Source organism: Notothenia rossii, assembly GCF_949606895.1.
Source record: "Notothenia rossii genome assembly, chromosome: 4".
NCBI lineage: Eukaryota > Metazoa > Chordata > Actinopteri > Perciformes > Nototheniidae > Notothenia > Notothenia rossii.
Window position 1 is genome coordinate 47,526,220 of NC_136902.1, and position 21,075 is coordinate 47,547,294.

General features: G+C 38.5%; 2 protein-coding genes and 1 long non-coding RNA gene across 9 annotated transcripts in view; 1 reads left to right on the forward strand and 2 right to left on the reverse strand.

The window, feature by feature from the left end:
• Positions 1–21,075, forward strand: part of plagl2 (pleiomorphic adenoma gene-like 2) — a 90,095-nt gene that overhangs the window by 36,623 nt on the left and 32,397 nt on the right. Inside the window, exons 1-2 of one of the 7 annotated variants that reach the window (XM_079674950.1) lie at positions 14,591–14,770; positions 15,669–15,710. The exons of 5 other annotated variants lie outside the window; for them this stretch is intronic. The gene's annotated coding sequence lies outside the window, so the exon portion shown is untranslated. Of the gene's footprint in view, positions 1–14,590; positions 14,771–15,668; positions 15,711–21,075 lie in introns of those variants that run through there. One more of the 7 variants, XM_079674954.1, reaches the window with a different exon arrangement.
• LOC307034836 (uncharacterized protein) lies at positions 3,861–7,424 on the reverse strand (the record flags this gene model as incomplete). Its single annotated transcript, XM_079673762.1, has 4 exons — positions 3,861–5,707; positions 6,365–6,460; positions 7,059–7,214; positions 7,395–7,424. The coding sequence occupies 4 exons, from the start codon at positions 7,422–7,424 to the stop codon at positions 5,531–5,533; spliced, it is 459 nt and encodes a 152-aa protein (XP_079529888.1). The 3' UTR covers positions 3,861–5,530.
• On the reverse strand, positions 7,422–9,224 carry LOC307036178. Its single transcript, XR_013807291.1, has 3 exons — positions 9,148–9,224; positions 7,826–7,877; positions 7,422–7,538 (listed from the first exon to the last, which is right to left on the reverse strand). It is a non-coding gene; the product is annotated as an uncharacterized lncRNA (long non-coding RNA).

A 21,075-nucleotide genomic window follows, 5' to 3' on the forward strand; every position in this document is an offset into this window, starting at 1 on the left:
TGAAAAAGCCTTTGATACAATTCATGTATAACAGGCTTAAGTATTAATTAAATATTTCGTTTTGTTATTGCATTCATTGTGTAGTACTCTATCATGTCTGTATCATCTTTTGTTTCATTTATATTCTCTTTGGTTTTACACGCTCGAAAAAAATTAACTAAACTAAAAACTAAACTAAACTAAGATCAAATGGTATTGAAACTAAAGCAACATTATATGCAGATGATGCAGCTTTCTTTCTACAGCCTGAGCATTTTTTATTAGATGCCCTCATAGGTGATTTAAATCACTTTTCTAAATGAGCTGGGCTAAGGCCTAACTTTGATAAATGCTGTATTATGAGAATAGGAACATTAAGAGGCACAGTTTTCGAGCTGCAATGCTCAGCTCCAGTCAAATGGTGTAATGGTTCAGTGGACGTTCTGGGAATTCATATTCCAGAACATCTCAAAGATCTAGTTAAGGTACGCTTTGAGCGAAAAATGCAGAAAACTGAGAAAATAATTCAACCTTGGAAAGGGAAAGCTCTCTCCTTATACAGTAGGGAAGGATTACATTAATTAATGCTCTTGTGATTCCAGAGTTTGTTTATCTCTTAATTTCACTTCACTCCCCTGAGGCGTCTTTTTTTAAAAGCTTTGAACAACGAATGTTTAAGTTTATATCGAATAATAAGCCTGACAAGATAAAAAGGCAATACATATGATGCACTTGAAAATGGTGGACTAAAACATTTTGCAGTAATGAATTCATCCTTAAAAGCATCTTGGATTAATAAGATGTATCATAATAGCCTTTGGAGAACAGGTCAGAACTTATTTTCAGGGCATTTATATTTTGACTGTAAATTGTTTCCCTTTTTCCAATTAAAATCTCACCACTTTGATGGTTATTCAAAGAAATATTAGTAGAAATCTCACCATTTGTTAAAGATGCATTGAAGGCTTGGTTGAGTTTCCAGTGTTTCCAGTTTTTAATGTGTGTGTGGTCTGTGTTCTCATTAACAAACACATTCCCAGTGTCAAATAGTCACCATGGACTCAGTGTCACCCCCAGCAACCTGGCTGACCCCTGCATCATCCTCGCACACACACACACACACACACACACACACACACACACACACACACACACACACGCACACACACACGCACACACACACACACACACACACACACACACACACACACACACACACACACACACACACACACACACACACACACACACACACACACACACACACACACACACACACACACACACACACCTTGTGAATGCTGCATCTCTAATGTACATGTAACACTAGTGTTTTAGTGTTTTTTATTCTGTTGCCATCATGCTGGGCTTTTGTGTTGTGTTGTGTTCATGTTTCATGTCATGATGTCGTGATGAGGTAGTTTAACCATCAGTGATATCATGTTGTTGGTCCCACCATCACCTCGTCGTCCCTACAATCTGTGCTGCAGATTGACTCTGATTGGCCGTGGCCAGGGGCGCCGTAAGGGGGTGAAAAGTTAGGACGATTCTAAGGGCCCGTGACTGACAGGGGCCCCAAACATGTTAGAACATTAAGAACAAATGTTTAAGTAACCTTTCATCAATCATCAATAATTAACATTAATATAACGTTATATTGATAATGTACTCACTAACTTACGATTCATTTAACTTTTTTTCTTCCAAAAGTTAATTATCCAAAGCCTCTGTACACGCCCCTCTATTTACATGTAATGGTTTGGTCCTGCCTCCGAACGCTGTGCGGCACCGCCGGCAATTTCTAGCAGAGAGTGAGAGCATGTGAGGAGGGATGCTACTTACGTGTGTACGATGTCTCAACGACTAACAAAGTCAGGCTTTCAAAAAAGAAAAGAAAGGAGAGAAAGACAAGAGAGAGGGACTAAAGGGCGACAGTATGTCACCCAGTTTTTCAAAAGAAGAGGTGGGTGTGGTCCATGAGTGGTGGAAATTAGTCTGAAGCTAAGCTTAGTCCATTGTAAATAATAATTGTAATGTTTTGCTGACATTAAGTACTGTTAATATCTTCACAAAAAGTTCAGAGGTTTTTCATTTCACTCCTCTTTTAGCTGACATTTCATAAATGCAGGTACATTTTTAGCAGCTATTCATATAAATCAGTTGTCCCTACCCCTGGTGCCAGGACCAACAGATCCATCTTTAGCCTCAGCAGTCCTGTCCCCCCATAATGCTTTGCATTGAAAGCCAGTTGACTAGAAAGCTGGACTTCAAGGACTTGATCAGTGACTTTGCCTGTAAGAAGGCTAGGCGCTGGGCTCTTGGTGAGTAAGGCTGAGCCAGGGCTCGTAATAACTGTTAAAGGGCAAGGCTATGGTAACGATATTGGATCACTACACACAAGATGCATGATGAGAAAAAGACTGAGAACAGGTAATAGGCTCTGATTTAGCACCACCATCAGGCCTTTTCATTTCCGTTATGTTGTCCATTTACACTTTAATACCCGCTTATTTTGATATCTTTTCATGGGGCCCAAAATCCCTGGTGGCGCCCCTGGCCGTGGCTGTAACCTTCGTAGATCCTCTGGTTTGTAGAGAAACTGTATGAAGCCTGAGGTCGGTCCTTCATTCAGAAATGTGAATTGCCATGACTGAGCAACCCTGTCTCTTACAGTGAAAAACTGAAACGTTGACTTTAATTATTGTCAACAGATTACATGTATATTTAATTAAAAAATCTGCTGCTTATGTAAAAAATCTGCTGCTTATGTTTTTTTTTTTGTTAGCATTCTATAAATGATCATATTTGTGTTAATGTTCACTTTATTTTAATTTAAGAGGTCATGTATATTTAAGTTATATTTATTTTGATTTATGAATGTTCCATTCAAAAATGTTATTAAAAAGGCATGTACACCATAAAAGATGACTATTGAGGTCTATTGTCAGGAATGTTAGTGTTATATCAAATAGTGAATTCTACTGCAGCAGAATGTTGCACGTCTGCACAGTTTTATATGTTCACCGCTCAGTGTCAGTAAATATTGTGCAGTTAGTATTGGACTACAAGATAGATGCAAAGCCTGTACAGGTAGTTATTTAAAAAATAAATGAGTCGGTTCGGTTCTGGAGGTGTGGTTACAGCAATTGTGCTTGGTTGGCGTGGCCTGTGCCTGGTGGTGGGGCCCAATGTGATATTTTTTCATCTTTTCATTTTATTACATATATATATATTACAATTCTGGATGAATTTCAGTGATTTTGGTCTTGAATTATAGGTTTTTGACTATGAGGAAGTCAAGTTTTTTTTTTTTTTTGTGATTTTTAACACCATGATGCTACAAGTATTACCTATACTACACTCCTACAACCCAAATGACCTCTCCCACCTGAACCACCGTGCGTGTTAGGTGGCCTATCACTCTAAAAACTAAAACGATGATGTACTCAATTTTATTGGTGAAACAAATTACACTTAAAAAAATTGAGTAAATCTTAAAGCTGTGAAATCATTTAAATGTACCTTATGAATTGAGTAAATATAAGTAAAAAAAATCAAGTAGGTCTAAATAACTACATTTAGTACCATAACATAAAAAAATTGAGTAAATATAATTAAAACCCTAAGTGAATGGAATAGTAACCCTAAGTCAAAACCACTGAAAAAAATGTGTAGATATCACTTAGGTAGATGTAACTTTAAAAGGAGACTATTATTTAACAAAACAAATGTGTGAAATCTACTCAATTTTCTTAACTACATTTAGTTAAAACTGGTCTATTAATTATATAAATATAGTTACATTTACTTTTTTTTTTTAAATGTATTTACCCTTTACCTGAGGTCAATACTTCTAATAAAACATAAAGCAATTGTACACATTGACATTTTAATTACACATTTATTGTTCAAATTTGACCAGTATAAAACATGACATTAAGTCTCAACCTGGTTTACTTTGCACATTACATTTGTAACAATTAGGGGCTGTTCTTGACACAATAAAATCTTATTCAACTAACACTCATAGAAATGTGATGACTAATCGATTAAATCAACAGATTATTCACAAAGAATCACACAAAAACACCACTTTAAATCCTTGTGTTTACCAGAAATATCTATGAGTGGCCATTATTCAGAAATACCGTTCACATGTGAAGCACTCTCTCACACACAACGGAAACCAAAATCATTTAAAAACACACACACACACACACACACACACACACACACACACACACACACACACACACACACACACACACACACACACACACACACACACACACACACACACACACACACACACACACACACACACACACACACACACACACACACACACACACACACACACACACACACACACACACACACACACACACACACACACACACACACACACACACAGCTTAACTGAGGCCGAGGCGTTGTTAAACAATATCCTGGCCTCAACACCATGGGGTCAGCTATCGTCCCTCTTCCCGTCCCGCGGCGGGCAACGGCCCACTACAGCTCTCCTTAGGAGAGACTGCGCACCCTGAGGCCAGGATATTATTTAACAACGCTGCTGCCTCAGTTAAGCTTTGTGCATGCTGTTGAGCAGACATGCTGGAACAATCGCAAACGGACCAAATATTGTTTTCGCTTTTCTGAAATTGACTTCCGTTTCAACTGAAATCCCTCTCAAACATACCAAAATCGCTTTTCATGTGTATATGATAGCGTTTAATTTGTGTATAAGAGATTGTTTTATATGTGTGTGTGTGTGTGTGTGTGTGTGTGTCACATGTGTATATGAGAGATTTTTACATATATTTGTAAATGATTTTGGTTTCAGTTGTGTGTGTGAGAGTGCTTCACATGTGTATGTGAACAGTATTTCTGAATAATGTCCCTAATGGCCACTCATAGATATACGTTTCTTACAAATAAGTCATTTACCATGAAAGAAATACATTAAAATATTACTAATTGACTTAAGAAATCTTTGTCGAGCAAAACCACCAATAAAGTCGACTAAGAAGGGGCAGCCCTGGTAACAATGTCCAAGCTATAAAAACGATTAGCTAAATTGAGCTCTGCATATAACTAAGCAGTCCTTTCAACACGGGTAAAATGCAACAAGACCAATTGCAGCAGAGAAATCTTAGCATTAATGGAAATCTCAACTTGGAATATTTAACACTTTTAGGCATTTTATCTAGCTTAACTTTCAACCAGGTATATTTTTGCCAATGAGCATGTGAACATTTCCATTGAGCTATGGGAGCAACGGGCAGAATGGAACTCTGCATATGACTGAAATGCACCAAGAACAGTGACACTTTAAAACAATACCAGTCCAAAATGCATTCTATCAATGGAACTCTCAACTCGTACCTTTTAGCATCTTGCTGAACAGTAGTCGGCAACTACATATGCAGGCAATTTTTCAGTGTCTGAACCTTGGTTGAAAGGTTGCCAGGATCCAGCTCCAACAGTAGTTTTTGGAATACCTCAAAACTATATTTGAGATTCTTGGGGTATCTCAGATCCAAGGCATAGGTTAGTCCCAACAGATAGCAGCAGGCTCTGCTAAGATCCCCAAGGCTTCTGAGGACAGAATCACAATCCCTACATCAGTCGGTTCATCGACTGACCCATCTTGGTTCTGCAGCAGGTAAATCTTCATCACCTCCTCTGCCAACTCCTCTTGTACACTGACAGGTGCATCAGCAGCATCCTGCAGACATTGAAAAGATAACTGGTTAGTGCTTACTTTCAGCCTGCATGTTACAAGACAAACAAAGAGCAATTCCTCACTGCTCACTCACTATGTTATTGATCGTCTCACAGTCATCAATGATTACATTATTTAAAACTTCAAAACTAACACTGTTAAAAATCTGGAAAAATATTGTACTAACGAGGGCTGCAGCTATATAGTATTCTAACAATTCATTCATTAATCGGATAATAAATTATTTTGCTTGATTAAATGAGCAATAGTAAATATAGAAAATAGAAAATAAGACCGGCCTCTTAAAATGAACAACAAGAAAAATCAATATTGTTTAAATTGCATACAATAATATTATCTGTCAAAACTAGACATTAAGTTTTAAAGAAGCGGTTTTTTTTTTTATGCAAAAACTAATAATTATTATTGTTTTTTTATTTCAAATAACAAAACAATAAAAAAGGTATACGTCTTCTGGGCTACTCATAGAAGGGTAGTATAATTGTAACTGATCACTGCACATCTGTATCGGCCTCGGTCTCACCTCTATGCCACGCTGTCTGTTTGTCTGCTTGACTGAGTGGTGTATTTCTGTCCCACTGCCCGATCATTTTTAGTTTTTTGAGTTACTCGAATAATCATTTCAGCCTTAGGACTAACCTCAAAGTCCTTGATCAAGGCACTCGCATCTTCTCCAAGATGGTCGATGAGACATCGGATGACAAACTCTTGTTTTCGCTGAATGGGGATTCCACTCTGCAGAACACAGCAGTCTTTCAACAACTAATACAATGTATTACTCTGCACATTACTCAAGCTGAATTTTGCTTTACTGTAACAACTTTAATGTCAAACTGTTTCAATTTAATTAACATTAAAGAAATGAAACATTGTCAGCATAGTATGTTGTGGAGGGATGCAAAGTAGGTGCAAGAATAAAACAAAACATGGAACATTTGGCATATGAACAGAAGAACGAGAAGAAGCCAATGCTGATTGATATATATATATATATATATATATATATATATATATATATATATATATTTACATGGTGGTGGGGTGTCTAGAAGATGTGAGATATTGAAGGGCAGAAAACTAAGGAAGAAAAGCAATAACTGTTAAGGAAGACATGAGGATGAATAATATGAGAATTTTGCAAGTAAGCAAGATTTGAACAGGAAGGAGAGTCAGAGGGTTTAAAGAGGAGTTGTCAAATTAGGATAAATGAATATCTAAAGTAATTAGTGATTGTAATTAACTTACACAAAGGAAATAAATGCAATTGAGACAGGTGGAATTATTAAGGCAGTTAAGGAAGTAACTGTATAAGTGGGGGATAACATTTTAATACCTGAAGTAGAATACTCATTTTTGCCCGATGTCGCTCTCCGACAGCCCCCTTTTTCCCTTGGAACATGGACAACAGTTTTGGGAAATAGAAGTCCAACATTGACATGAACTTTGGCTCAAGATTCAGTGTGGTGATCCTCTGAAACTCTGCGCTGACCTGAAAGAGAGAGATTACAAAAGACAAAAAAATACTTATGATTAAATTAATTGTCATTTCAATCCATCAAAAACTAAAGTCCATATAGCTTTCAACAGGATGTAAAACTGTGACACATGCAGGTTATCAGTCTGTAATGTCTGTGTTGACCACTGCTTAAAGAAAATTCCCTTAACTCACTTGCGAGACATCAAACAAGACAGGCCTCATGTCTTCTATGTGCAAAAGTTCTGCACATCAAGTCCTTGATGGCTGTGCTGCCTTTCTTCTTTGATTCAGCGATTAGTTGGTCTTGATCCAGCTCGTGTTGTTCCTTCGTGTGTCCTGACAAAACAGTCAATACAAATGATTGGAGTTGCAGTTTTCAGAGCCAGGATCTTCAATTGCAGTATACAATGCAGAAGTAAATGCTTAATATCCTTGACCCAATGTTTCAGGGATATAATTAGTAAGTTTGTATTATCAAGTCCTAGATATTTGTATATAGTTACTGTTTATGTTTCTAACAAATGCTTCCTGGCCTTTGCAATCAAACATGGTCAAAATCAAGGTGCAAATAATTTAGCTTATTCACCGATTGTTTCAGTGTTTAATAAAAGAATGACATTCACCTCCTCTGTTTTGTTTTCTCGGTTCAACTTCTCTCCGTTAGCGCAGTCGGTGCTGTGAAACAGATATTGAAAATATTTATCATGCTTCACAAAAAAATATTCAACTTTACTTGCTCTAGCCATCATCAAGTGTTCCCCCATCAATATGACAAAACATAAGTTGGGCAAGTAGGCTGCTCCTCTTAAGAGAATGCAATGCCTTATTAGAATAATGATGAAACAGTTTCATAAGCATATAGGCAAGACTGTGTGTGTGTGTGTGTGTGTGTGTGTGTCACATGTGTATATGAGAGATTTTTACACATGTTTGTAAATTATTTTGGTGTCAGTTGTGTGTGAGAGAGTGCTTCACATGTGTATGTGAACGGTATTTCTGAATAATACCGTTACAGTTACATCTATCTAGCATTTAAGTGATATCTACACATTTTTTTCAGTGGTTTTGACTTACTGTAGGGTTACTATTGCATTGACTTAGGATTTTAATTATATTTACTCAATTGTATATGTTATGGTACTTTTGACATACTTGATTTTTTTACTTACATTTACTCAATTCATAAAGGTACATTTAAATGATTTCACAGCTTTAAGATGTACTCAATATTTTTAAGTGTAAAAATGTTTCACCAATACAATTGAGAACATCATCATTTTAATTTTTTAGAGTGCATATCGGCAAGACAACAGCTGCTGGGCCGCAGATAGTCAGACGTTATCTGAAATCTCTCGCATGATACAATAATCAGCCAAATAAACTAACAGCCACCTTACACAAACAATGTGCATTTATCTTTATATTATCCATACTTTCGCCACGAGACTGTTGAGCCGTTATTCCGGCATGGCGGGACATGCAGACAGACATATTCGCCGGCGCCGTTGTGTTACATGTCAGGCCGGCATACCATCTAATATCATCACACACTGGGGCAGCATTATGCGTGCATTGTCTGGTTAAGTATTACAAAGTAGACGTAATGGCGGATCTTCTTTACTACAGCATTTCTGAATAACAGTGTAAAAGGGGCTTAAAATAAACAGCTAACTATGCTACACAGCTGGTTGGTTAGGTACTTGAAACAACATCTGCGGACAAAGCAGGTGCTAATGTTTCTACTTTTTACTCGAGTAAAACGTTAGCTTCACTTCACCTGGTTGACTGTCCACCATGCGTGTGTAGAAGCGGACAGAGAAACTAGCTAGACTTACGACAGCATGGCTGCAAGTGTGACAGTATTTAGATAATTACACGCTATAAAGTTGTATATGCACAAAGACAGGGTCAATATTTCATTAACTTTTGCTAGCTGGCTACTTACCAGGATTTTCAGGGAGTTTTCCTGGTGCTTCTCGTCGTGGTGTTTTCCTTGCTTGTTCTGCACACTGTATTTGCGCGCGATTGTTAATGGGGTCCACTCATGACGTTTAGTGTAATTTACTCAATGTCTTAAGTTGTTGTTAAAGATGAAGAATATTGATTTGGAATGAGTAATAATTGCTGTTCCTGAAACTGATCAGTATAATTAGCCAATTCTCAAATATTTTGACTGAAATTTACCAAATATATTAAGGATATCTTAAAAATATAATTTGTTAGTCAAATACTCATTTATTTTCGTGTAATCAACTTAAATAATAGTAATAATTTAACACAAAATTAACTGTTGGATTTTTAAGCATTTATTTTGGTATGTGCAACTCAAACAATTACTTTGGTGATATTTAGAGATTTTATTAAGGTAATATAGCTTTTTATTATTGTGATATCTACAAAGCCACTGATTTAGTTTTTAGAGGTGTGGAAACTAATAGTTTCTAAGATGCATCGCGATGCGGATGTGGACGATTCTGCATCGTTGCACTGACAGAACATAATGGATTATAGCTTAACGTTGCTTCTTGATGAAAAAAATGAAGTCTTGGGTGCAGAGTATGAACATATTGCTATATTCAGACGATAAATACTTGTGTAAAGTTTGTGAAGGCAGGAGGAAAACTTCCGCGATCACCGTCTCTTCTCTGGTTTACAATTTAATGTCAGGACATTTATGTGCACTTTATAATAATAAAAAAGGGAGTTCATATTTATCTGACTGCTTGTATGCATTGATGAAAAAGTAGCCATGTGCAGTAATATAGAAAATGGAACGCATCGTGATATGGAATCGTTGACAGGATAATCGTAATGGAAACTAATGCTGAGACCAGTGAAGATGCACAGCCCTACCAGTCTGCCATTGGCAGATTCATTTGATTGTATGGCTTTGATAGATAGAGTAAGATTCCTGACGTCTGGATTTGGTTTCTGCATGGTCAGAATAAATGATTTGACACCAAGATCATTTAGGGCAAATTAAAGTGAGTTTATGTCAAACATTGACATTTTCAAGCCGTCATTTTGATTGGCTAACAGGCTTTTTTTACAGAATAACCTCAACCGAGTTTATTTGCCAATTTTTGTACTTCTATCCTCTTTTGAAACATTCCCTGGTATATTCAGCTATCTGCAGCCCCAGGAAACCTGGCTGGCCTGAGCAGTGTTTGCTGTGTACTCACCATAGTGGAATATTAATATATTGAGTGCTTTTTGGTGGATTTGTTTAAATATTTAATTAAATTAATATTTAATAAATTAGTTTTTATTACATTTTGGTATGTTCAGCTGCTGTTCCTGCTCATGTCAACTTATTTTTAGCTGGTATGTTATGTATTTTCCCAGGTAAAAAAAATAGTATGCTTAAATTATACTTTTAGAAGAATGTACTAAGTACACTTTTAGATAAATGTGCTATTTTGGTCGCATTCAAGTATACTAAAGTGTACTCAAGTAGTACTGGAGTACTACCTACAGTGATGCAAACTTGTCACCTTTCGGCGAAATTCGCCGTTTTGAATCCAAAATAGGTCGTTTGTGTGATTCATGTAGATCTGCAATAAAAATATTTTTGGGGTATGGGGGGGTCTGGGACCCGGAGTAATCTGCGGCCGTGAGCTGTTATGTGCCATCATGACACGCATGGTGTTCTTTTTTTATATATTATAATGAAGTACGAGCTGTGTGCTCAAGTCTTCCTGCCTGTCAGCTCTGCTCATGGATGTATAATAAGGCTCTGCTGCTCCGAGATTATGGTCTAGCTTCAGCAGCTACATTACCTACGGGTGCGTTCGTTAATATTAACTGTGCGTCCGGAGTCACTGTGGCACAGACTGGACCGCTGGTGAACAGCTGTTAGAACGGGCCGCTCAGGTGTTCAGAGCAGAGCTCCCTGTCGGAGCGGCAGAGCGTGATGTGAACTGAAAAGTTTTTCTGTGGCAATATTATTTAAGGAATCGTTGAGCTAGCTAGCTAGCATACATTGTCACTATCTGCTAACGTTAGCTTTAGCCTTCTATTTCTAATAGTTTTTTTCATAGGCTATAAACAGAGGTGGTATAAGTATATATATCAGTGTTTCCCCTAGGATGGAGTCATAGCAGTGGTGCTAAGGCACGTGGGCCCAGCATAATGTGAGCGCGGAGCGCGTGGAATTTTTTAGTGTGTGCGCCTGCGAAGTGCGCTCCGCCAATTTGTTTCTATGTGTCAGCACAAGAAAGGCTCTTGAGGCCTAGTACCAGGGCCGGTTTTAGACAATTTTCTGCCCTTGGTGAGATTTTATGCGACATTTTATGTGTAAAGAATAAATGAAAAATCTCTACAAAAGACAAATACACTGCAAAAACAGAAACTTATTGACATAGGTAATAGACGCCAAAATGGCTTCAAATGTATTCAGTATTGTATGAACATGTTTGAATTGGGGAGTGGACTTCACATCCTCTAGGGGGGTCCGGGGGTATGACCCCCCGGGAAGATTTTTTTTTTAACATTTTACAGTAAATTGCTTCAATCTGGTGCACTTTGAGCACAGAATTACTAGAAACCTGATCTAGGGGGTACAACTATAAAAACGCCCATATGAAAATGATCAGTTTACATTTTAATAATCAAATAAGTATGTGAACATAACCAATAACCTACCATAGCCAATAACAAATAAATGTAGCTTATTTTAATTTTGTTGTTCATTCATATCTTATTTTACCTAGTTAACCTAGCGCCCACTGTACAGGGCAAATTAAACGTGTAACCGGGGTGAAAAGGGTGTTACATTTACTTAATTATGAATGTTTTTACATCAAGGTCGAACATTTGGATGAGCGCCAACGTTCAAAAATGTTTTTTCCCTCCCAGAGCTACCAGTGCAGCGCCCCCCAGATCTGGCGTCCTAGGCGACCGCCTGTGTCGCCTATGCCAGTAACACAAATAATACAAATCCACATAACAAACAATCAAAAAAGTATATTTTTAAAAAATATTATTATTTTTTTTGTTTGGTTACCTGGCTGGCGCCCCCTAGCAGCGGCGCTCGTATTTCAGCAGCGGCGCTGCGCCGCCACTATTTGTATATAGGGGAAACACTGATATATATTGTACTTGAGTAAAAGTAGAAGTACTCAGATCTTGTACTCGAGTAAAAGTAGAAGTACTCAGGTCTTGTACTTGAGTAAAAGTAGAAGTACTCAGATCTTGTACTTGAGTAAAAGTAGAAGTACTCAGGTCTTGTACTTGAGTAAAAGTAGAAGTACTCAGATCTTGTACTTGAGTAAAAGTAATAGTCCCAGAGTGTAGGAATACTCTGTTACAGTAAAAGTCCTGCATTCAAAATGTTCCTCAAGTAAAATTAGAAAAGTATTATCATCAAAATATAGTTAAAGTAGCGACAGTAAAAGTAGTCATTGTGCTGATTGGTCCATTTCAGAATAATATATATGATATGTTTTATAATGATTGATCATGAAAGTGTTCTCAAAGCTGGTAAAGGTGCAGCTAGTTTGAATTACTTTGTATACTGCAGGGTAGCTTGTGAATTTACTCCATGTAGAACTAAAGTCTGATTTAACACTTGATTATATTTCACATCATTCATCCACATCTGTAAAGTAACTAAAGGTATTAAATACATGTAGGGGAGTAGAAGCACACCATGTACCTCTGAACTGTAGTGGAGTAGAAGAACATAGTAGCAAAACATTGAAATACTTAAATAAAGTACAAGTATCTCAAAATTGTGCCCAAGTATAGTACTTGTTGAGTTCATGAACTTAGTTAATTTACACCATGTGGCTATAAAGATAGAAAGACTAAGCCTTGCACAGAGGCATGAAAATACATTTTCAAAATGCTCAACAGTGCTGCCAAAATTATAAACTGACTGCCACACAATTTAAAATAAATGCTTTTATATATTTCTATTAGATGTGACTCTTTGGCGTTTCTGTTATTATTAACACTGCTGCTTTAGTTGTTCTGACTGCTAAAATCCTCTGTTATTCCGTGGGGTGGGGGAGCCGGGGGCTCGGATCCTTGTCACCTTTTTCATACCTGATGAGTTTGCATCTCTGTACTTAATCATTAGTTGAGTATACTTGAAGTGTAAATAGTGTGCTAAATTGGCACAACTTTTTGTAAACTTTAAGTGTACTAAAGTACCCCACTTAAAATCATGATTTGTGTGCATTCGAAAGACACTTTAAGCACAATTGTATTGTATCACCACAGTGTGTTGGAAATATACTTAAAAAGTGCATTCAGCTCAATTCATAGTAATTCTATTACTATTACTATAGTAATTCTAATACTATTATCATACTTATTCAAGCACACCTGTTATATTTCCAATTAACTTCAAATGCACTTTCTAACTGTGTTTAATGCTTTTAAATTGTGCTATTATGTTAATAAAAATGTATTTATCAGTGATGCAAATTATTCGCTTTTCGGCTCCTTCCGCTTTTCTAACGCTGATTTGGGTGACTTGTGTAATTCGTGGAGAACCGAAGAGTTTTCGTTTTGGGGGGGGGGGGGGGGGGGGGTCTGTCAGTCCGACTGACGGACGGACAACTTCTCACTTCAAAAAAGAAAAAGAAATCTAGATCGCAAAATAATTAAACAAGCGAGTGCCTGTTTTTCCTGGCCAAGGACAGGTTCATTGAACACAACTCGAGCGTAACGTGTCTTCACCATAGGTCTTCACGTGGTTATGTCTCGTCTGAAAGGAGTAACGGAGAGCATCGGAATGCCGCTCCAGCTCTTCAAATATTGCAGTACCCATAAGGAGCCGTACACATGCCGCAGTGTTTGCGAGGCTGTGTCTTTAGTTGTAAGCACAGTGGCAATCTGTTGTTATTAGCATCTGGTTAGCTATGCTAACGAATTTAAAGAGCTTTTCTACAACCAGGTGAAAGAGAGCTCTCTCCTGAGAGGCTCAAATAACCTCAGTTCAGTGAGGTTAAGGCACACCTTGATATGATCATTATAGTTAATAATGAGACATTAGAGACTCAATTATTAACAGGTATAAAATACTATATGACAGTAACAAAAAAAAGTTGTTAAAAATAACAAGAATAGAGTTTGAAAGGGGAGTCATTTGTAAAATATCCCAAAAGAAAAATCTGTCATTGTCAGATGCAGTGGCGCAAAAAGTGGGTATGCACTATATGCAACGCATAGGGGCGCCACACCAGTGGGGGCGCCCAACAAGCGATGGTAAAAAAAATAAATTAAATTAAATTAAAATAAAATGGTATTTTCTTTATGTTTCTAAATAGTTTCTGCATTTCCTTAAGGTTTTAAAACATTTTAGAGGAGTAATATGCTAGAGAAGGGCGCCCTATCTCATAAGATTCCATCATAGAATTTTGACATAGAGGAGGGAGCACGAGCAGGGACGCCGTGAACACTGAGGAGCAGGCGCTCGTTGTGAGTTAACGTCAAAAAGAAATCATGGATAAACCAAAAAAGCGGTCGGGGGCAGAAAATAGAAAAAGAAAGAGGGAAAAGGAGACGGCGTGTCAAGGGATGCGACAACAGCTAAATAAGTGGATGTTGAAAGGCAACAGGTAGGAATAGGATGATTTAAAGTGTGACGTCTGTCTGTGCTTGGAAATATTGACTGGCTAGCGTATGCTAACACTGGGCATGTAGCAGCCAAAGGTGGGTGGGTTTATGGCTAGCTTAGAATATGCAAACCAATGTTGCTGCGCCAGCGCTGACATGGAAAGTATGAGGTAGCATGTACAATAAATGACAAGAATCTGGAAAACATAACTAATGCAATAACTCTGGTTTATCATGGAATCATGCACACATTTGCTACCAAATAAGAGGCTTGCAAATGTCAGTTCATGTTAACAGACTGTTCTCAGATTGGCTAGTGTTTGCTAACACTAGCAGCTGAAGTGTGGTTTACGGCTAGCTTTAATGCAAACCGATGTTTCTGATAGCTACATTTAGATTTTGGTTAAACCCCATGCATGTCACGTCCAAATTGTATTAAGGTAAAATAACAACTGGTAAATATAAGGTAGCATGCACAATAAATGTCAAGAAGCTGGAAAACATAGCTAACCATGGAATCATTTAAATATGTTGTGCTGCCATTAGCTGTCTATGTTAGCTGTGCTGTCAGACATACAGGCTATACATCTGTTTGGTGACACAGAAGCTGTTATTACAGGGTCACATCTCTTTACAGGTCTGTGCTAAGTAGCTCTCCGTATTTGTTCTTTTAAAATTCAAAATGTGAATGTACTTTCAACAGCAGCACAACCTTACACGGCATAATAGTGTTTTTTATTTGTTCTTTTAAAATCCAAAATGTGAATGTACTTTCAACAGCAGCACAACCTTACACGGCATAATAGTGTTGTTTTTTTTATTATTAAGTTGCCTTATCACTGGGCTGATATAATAATTTAATTTAGACAGCTGCTTTAACAGTGAATTCATTTTATTCAGGTGTGAGGATGGTGGCTCAGGAAAGACAGGGGAAGGCAACAGGTAGGTCTAACATTAGGTGTAAGTGTAGGGGTCTTGATACCAACAGATTCATTTCTTAATATTATTTTAATATTATTAATAAGGAAAAACTAATATGGAAAATCTATTTCATAATGTTTGTTTGACAATATATCTTAGTGGAAAAGAACACAGGCAAGGAGTGAATGAGACAGACATGAGGTCGGCGATGGCATCAAGTAGAGATGAGACCAGTGATGATGTCAGGTAGTAGGAGTTCTATTAGTTTGACCACACAAAACTCAATGTCCAGTATGGTTTGAAGTTCTGTTGACCAACCTATTCACTGTGTCCTTTTTGGGGATAATAGTGCAGACAGAGATGGAGAGCCACTCACCACAGAGGTGGAATTTGAGGAGATTGTCGAACCGAGAGGTGACGATGAGGTGGAAGAGAATGTCGAACCGAGAGGTGAAGATGAGGTGGAAGAGAATGTGGAACAGAGAGGTGAAGATGAGGTGGAAGAGAATGTCGAACAGAGAGGTGAAGATGAGGTGGAAGAGAATGTGGAACAGAGAGGTGAAGATGAGGTGGAAGAGAATGTGGAACAGAGAGGTGAAGATGAGGTGGAAGAGAATGTGGAACAGAGAGGTGAAGAGGAGAGGGCTGAGTCAAGGCCTTACTCAGAAGATCCATCAGACTGGCCACCACCACATCAGATTGGGGACTCATTTAGGCAGTGTGTTGTTGAAAATGGCCCACACAAATGTCCTGATGGGCCATATCCAAGATCAGAGAAGTCTAGAAGGTGTTTTTCGAAAGCGTATTGTTTTCGCACAATGTCAAATGGAGAGAAAGTTGCACGAGATTGGTTACTGTATTCTAAAAGTACGAATAAGGTGTATTGTTTTGCGTGTAAACTTTTCGGTGGAGCTAGCGTTGTTGACACACGCTTTGTGGTGGGATATAATAACTGGCAGAGTCTTTCAAAAACGCTGCAGCACCATGAAACCAGTGGTTTACACATCAACGCGTATCTTTTGTGGAAAGAATTAACATCTCGCTTACGCCTTGGTAAGACAATTGACAGTACCTTGCAAAAAGCCATAGAAGCTGAAAAGGCACACTGGAGAAGCGTGTTAACGAGAGTGATCGATTGCATACTCTTTCTCGCAGAAAGGAACTTGCCACTGAGGGGGAAGAATGCTACATTAGGAGATCCTAAAAATGGAAATTTTCTGGGTGTCCTTGAGGTCATAGCACGATATGATGTCACACTAGCAGAGCATCTTAGAAAGGTAGCGGCTAAAAAAACCACAGGATATCTTTCCTGGTGCACTCAGAATGAATTTTTAGATTCAATTGCAGACTGTGTACTTGGTAAAATTTGTGCCCAGGTCAAAGCCTCCAAGTACTTTGCTGTGGAGTTGGATTGCACTCCTGACATTTCAAAGCAGGAGCAGGCCTCAGTCATAATCCGGTATGTTCATACGGACGACAAAAAGAAAGCCACCATCAATGAGTCTTTTGTTGGCTTCATAGTTGTGAAGGACACCACTGGTAAAGGTCTCACAGAAACACTGACTGGGGTGCTGGATAGCCTGGGGTTGGAGTTGAAGAATTGTAGGGGACAGAGTTATGACAATGGCTCGAATATGAGAGGTATACACAAAGGTGTTCAAGCCTTGGTGCAGCAGAAGTGTCCAGAGGCACTATTTATCCCCTGCTGTAGCCACAGTCTCAACCTTCTCCTATGTGATGCTGCATCATCAAACAGAGTGTGTCTTACCTTTTTTGGCACTATCCAGAGACTGTACACCATTTTTTCAGCTTCGGTGAAGAGGTGGGATATCCTCAAAGAGTTTGCTTTGGAAAAGCTTGAGGAAGTGGAAAAAGACGGCAAAACAGTCTCAGAGGCAAAGTCGCTCTCTGGCGAGATTGTTACCATGGAGTTTCTGATGTGCCTCTTGATTTGGTATGATCTATTGTCAGAGATCACGTTTGTTAGCAAGGCAATGCAAGCAGTGAACATTTCGATGGACACTGCCATAAGGATGATCGATTCTCTGAAAGAATTCTTCTGTAAGTATAGAGAGGAGGGGTTTCAGAAATCCCTTGACATTGCACGCAGACTAGCCATTGAGATGGATGCTTCCCCTGACTTTAAGGAAAGACGTTGCAGAAAGCAAAAGAGATTTCATGGAGATGATTCAAGCACTGGCCATTTTGAACAGGAACCTGAGACCCATTTTAGGTGCATGGTTTTTAATGTTATTGTTGACACTGTAATTCAGGAGTTGTCTGACAGATTTTGCAATCTTCAGCTTGTGTCCGAAAAGTTTAAGTTCATTTACAAAATGGAACACATGACAAAAGCTGAGTTGGAGGAATCAGTGACAAGATATGCACTGGCTACCGATGATGTTTCAAGGGATATCATTCAGGAAATTTACCCAGCAAGCCGTCTACTTAGGGGGCATGAAAAGGCTCTGGATAAACTAAATGTCCTCCTACAGGAGAACCTTGATTTGGTTTTCCCAAATCTGACAGTAGCCCTGAGAGTTTTCCTGACAATGCCTATGACAGTTGCCTCTGCCGAGAGATCATTCAGCAAGCTAAAGCTGATTAAAACATACCTTCGTTCCAACATGAGCAATGATCGCTTAACCCAATTAGCAGTCATTTCAATTGAAAACAGTGTGGCACGAACTGTTTCATTCGATGCAATACTAGATAAATGGGCAAGTGCAAAGGCACGCCATGTTACGATTTAGTAGCAACTAAAGAGTGCTCTACTACAATCTCAGGTAGCAACATTGTTACATAAGCTACATCATTTTTTAATTTTTTTTATTTATTAGCTTATTTGTCAGGGGCCGTGTACAAGACAGTTCAGGTACCAGAGTTAGCTATAAAGTGATTTACATCTGTGGTTGTTGTTAACATAGTGTGTTCTAATGGATCTTTGTAAGCTTACTTTTGCATTTTAATGTTTTAATGTTTTATGTTGCATTGATTATAATGATTGTAAATGTGTAAATTTGTTTATTTTTTAATGATGGTAGACCTACAGTGGCTGATATGCTTTAAAATAAACCCTTATTATTTAAAGGCCATGTCCAGCAGACTTATTTATTTATTATTACTATATATATATATATATATAAAAAACATTTTTTTGGGGGGGGGGCGCCAAAATTGTTGCTGCATACCCCCCTGACACAGGGCAGCTGCGCCCCTGGTCAGATGGTATATTACGCTGTTTTTTTTCTGCTTCGAATAGTTATCTCTTTTTTCACCATACCTGTGTTTGCATCACTGATTTATAGTAAGGTTCTATCACAATTTAAGCACCATAAATCTATGTATTTTAAGTATAATGTTATTATACTATAATGTAGAGTAGAAGTGTATGGTATCACTGCTTATACTACAGGATAGAAGTGTATTTTAAAGGTTCCATGTCATGCTTTTCCGTTATTACCCGTCCCCTTGTGTGTTATGAAGGTTTTTCTGCATGTAAACGGTGTGCAGAGTCAAAACCCTTAAAGTACACCCTGTAGCGAGTAAAACTCTAACGGCCCGTCCACACTAAAGCTTCGACAGCTTCAAAAACGGTTTCCAACGCGTCTGCCCATTCACTTTGAATGGGGTGACGTCACGTTGCCTCGCTTTTCGCCGAACTGAATTGTGGGTAGCATAGCGGTCCGTCTCCGGCGTCTCCGGCTGCAGAAGTTGAACATTGTAGCCAGCGTCAGCCAATCAAATCCCGTTTATGCAAATCTGACAGTTCAAGCACTAGCCAATCAAACCGCGTGCAAGCTGGGAGAGCCAGACCGCAGTTCATTTCCTCATATTCCAAACGAGAAATTACGGTAGCAAATCACCCGGTTCTTTACGACCAGAACTATTTACCGGGATACAAACCGGAAGAACCAGGCATGGAGGGAGGTGGCAGAGATAGTGGGTGAAACTGGTAGGTTTTCGCCTGTCTGGGGAGTTTATATATATATATATATATATATATATTGCTCGCATAAAATCCCCGGGTTTTTTTGCTTTGTATGCCGGGGGCGGGACATTCATGTTTTTTTGCTTTGTATGCCGGGGGCGGGAAATTCATGTGATTGGTTGTTGGTCGCGGTGCTCGAATAAAATCCCCAAGCTTCAGACACGACCAGCTCCAAGCTTTTTTTTGAAGCTGTAGTGTGGACGGGCCGTAACACAGAAAATACCTCCCCAAAACGCCTCGTTGGTGAAACGTCATCATCCATTTGATTCTTCAAAAGAACTAAATGGGCCAATCCGTGGAGCCGTTACGTTACGTCCGCGGAGCCGTTACGTTAAGCCCCCGCTGATTGGTCCAAATTGACCAATCCACACACACACTCAGTGCAGGCAGCTCTGCTGATTTCTGCTCCCTGCTTGCAGGCTGATAACAGACAGTTGGGATCGCGGAGAAATTTTCTCTGCAGACCCATTCTCACAGCGTTTATCAACCTATAAACCTTTTTCTTACTCAATATCAAGACACACTTATTGTTTTTATTTCGGCTGTGACTTTGTGTGTGTTCAGGTTGAGTTTGGCTGTGTATCGCTAAACAAGGAAATCACACCTCCACGGAGCTCAGCGCGATTCACAACTTACCGACTAATCAGAGCACACTGGGCTCACAGGGAGGGGGGGGGGGAAATGCAGCGAGCCGTTTAGTGGAGAAAGTGAATACTGCTGAATACACATACTTTACAGAGATGCTGTATGCGAAACCAATGTGAGTTTGGAAAATTGCACAGTATTTTTCTATTTTAGTATACCTCAACAATGCAATTATGATCAGTGGAAATGGCCACGATATGGTACCTTTAAGTACAATAATGTTACCACTGCAAGTACTGGGTTATGTGTTACAGAAGCATACTTACAATACATCACTATTATACTTCATACACTTTAAGCTACTTCCGGATACCACTTCAGTACACACCTAGTGTGCTATACTGTTTCATGACAAATTGCACTTCAATTATGAGAAAAACATAATTTTAATGACATAAAAACAACAACAAACCAAAAAACGTGTTTATACTAAATTTAACAATTAACAAAACATGATGGCTAAACTGACTAACTAACTTGCAAAGTCTATATAAACTAAATGGTGGCCATCAGTGAGGAGTAACGTTGCTTGTATATCTCTCGTTGTTGCATTTCCTCCGCAGCAGGGCTCGGATCGCACTCACCTCGGTGCCCGGACATTTTTCTCTCAAGATGTCTTACAAAACAGGAAGGAAGCATGGGATTTAATACTTGATAATATAGACAATATATTAGATTGAAATCCATTCATAATGATAACATTAATACAGAATATCTATACCTATAATGGCGTTGACTTTCTCCGGGTCA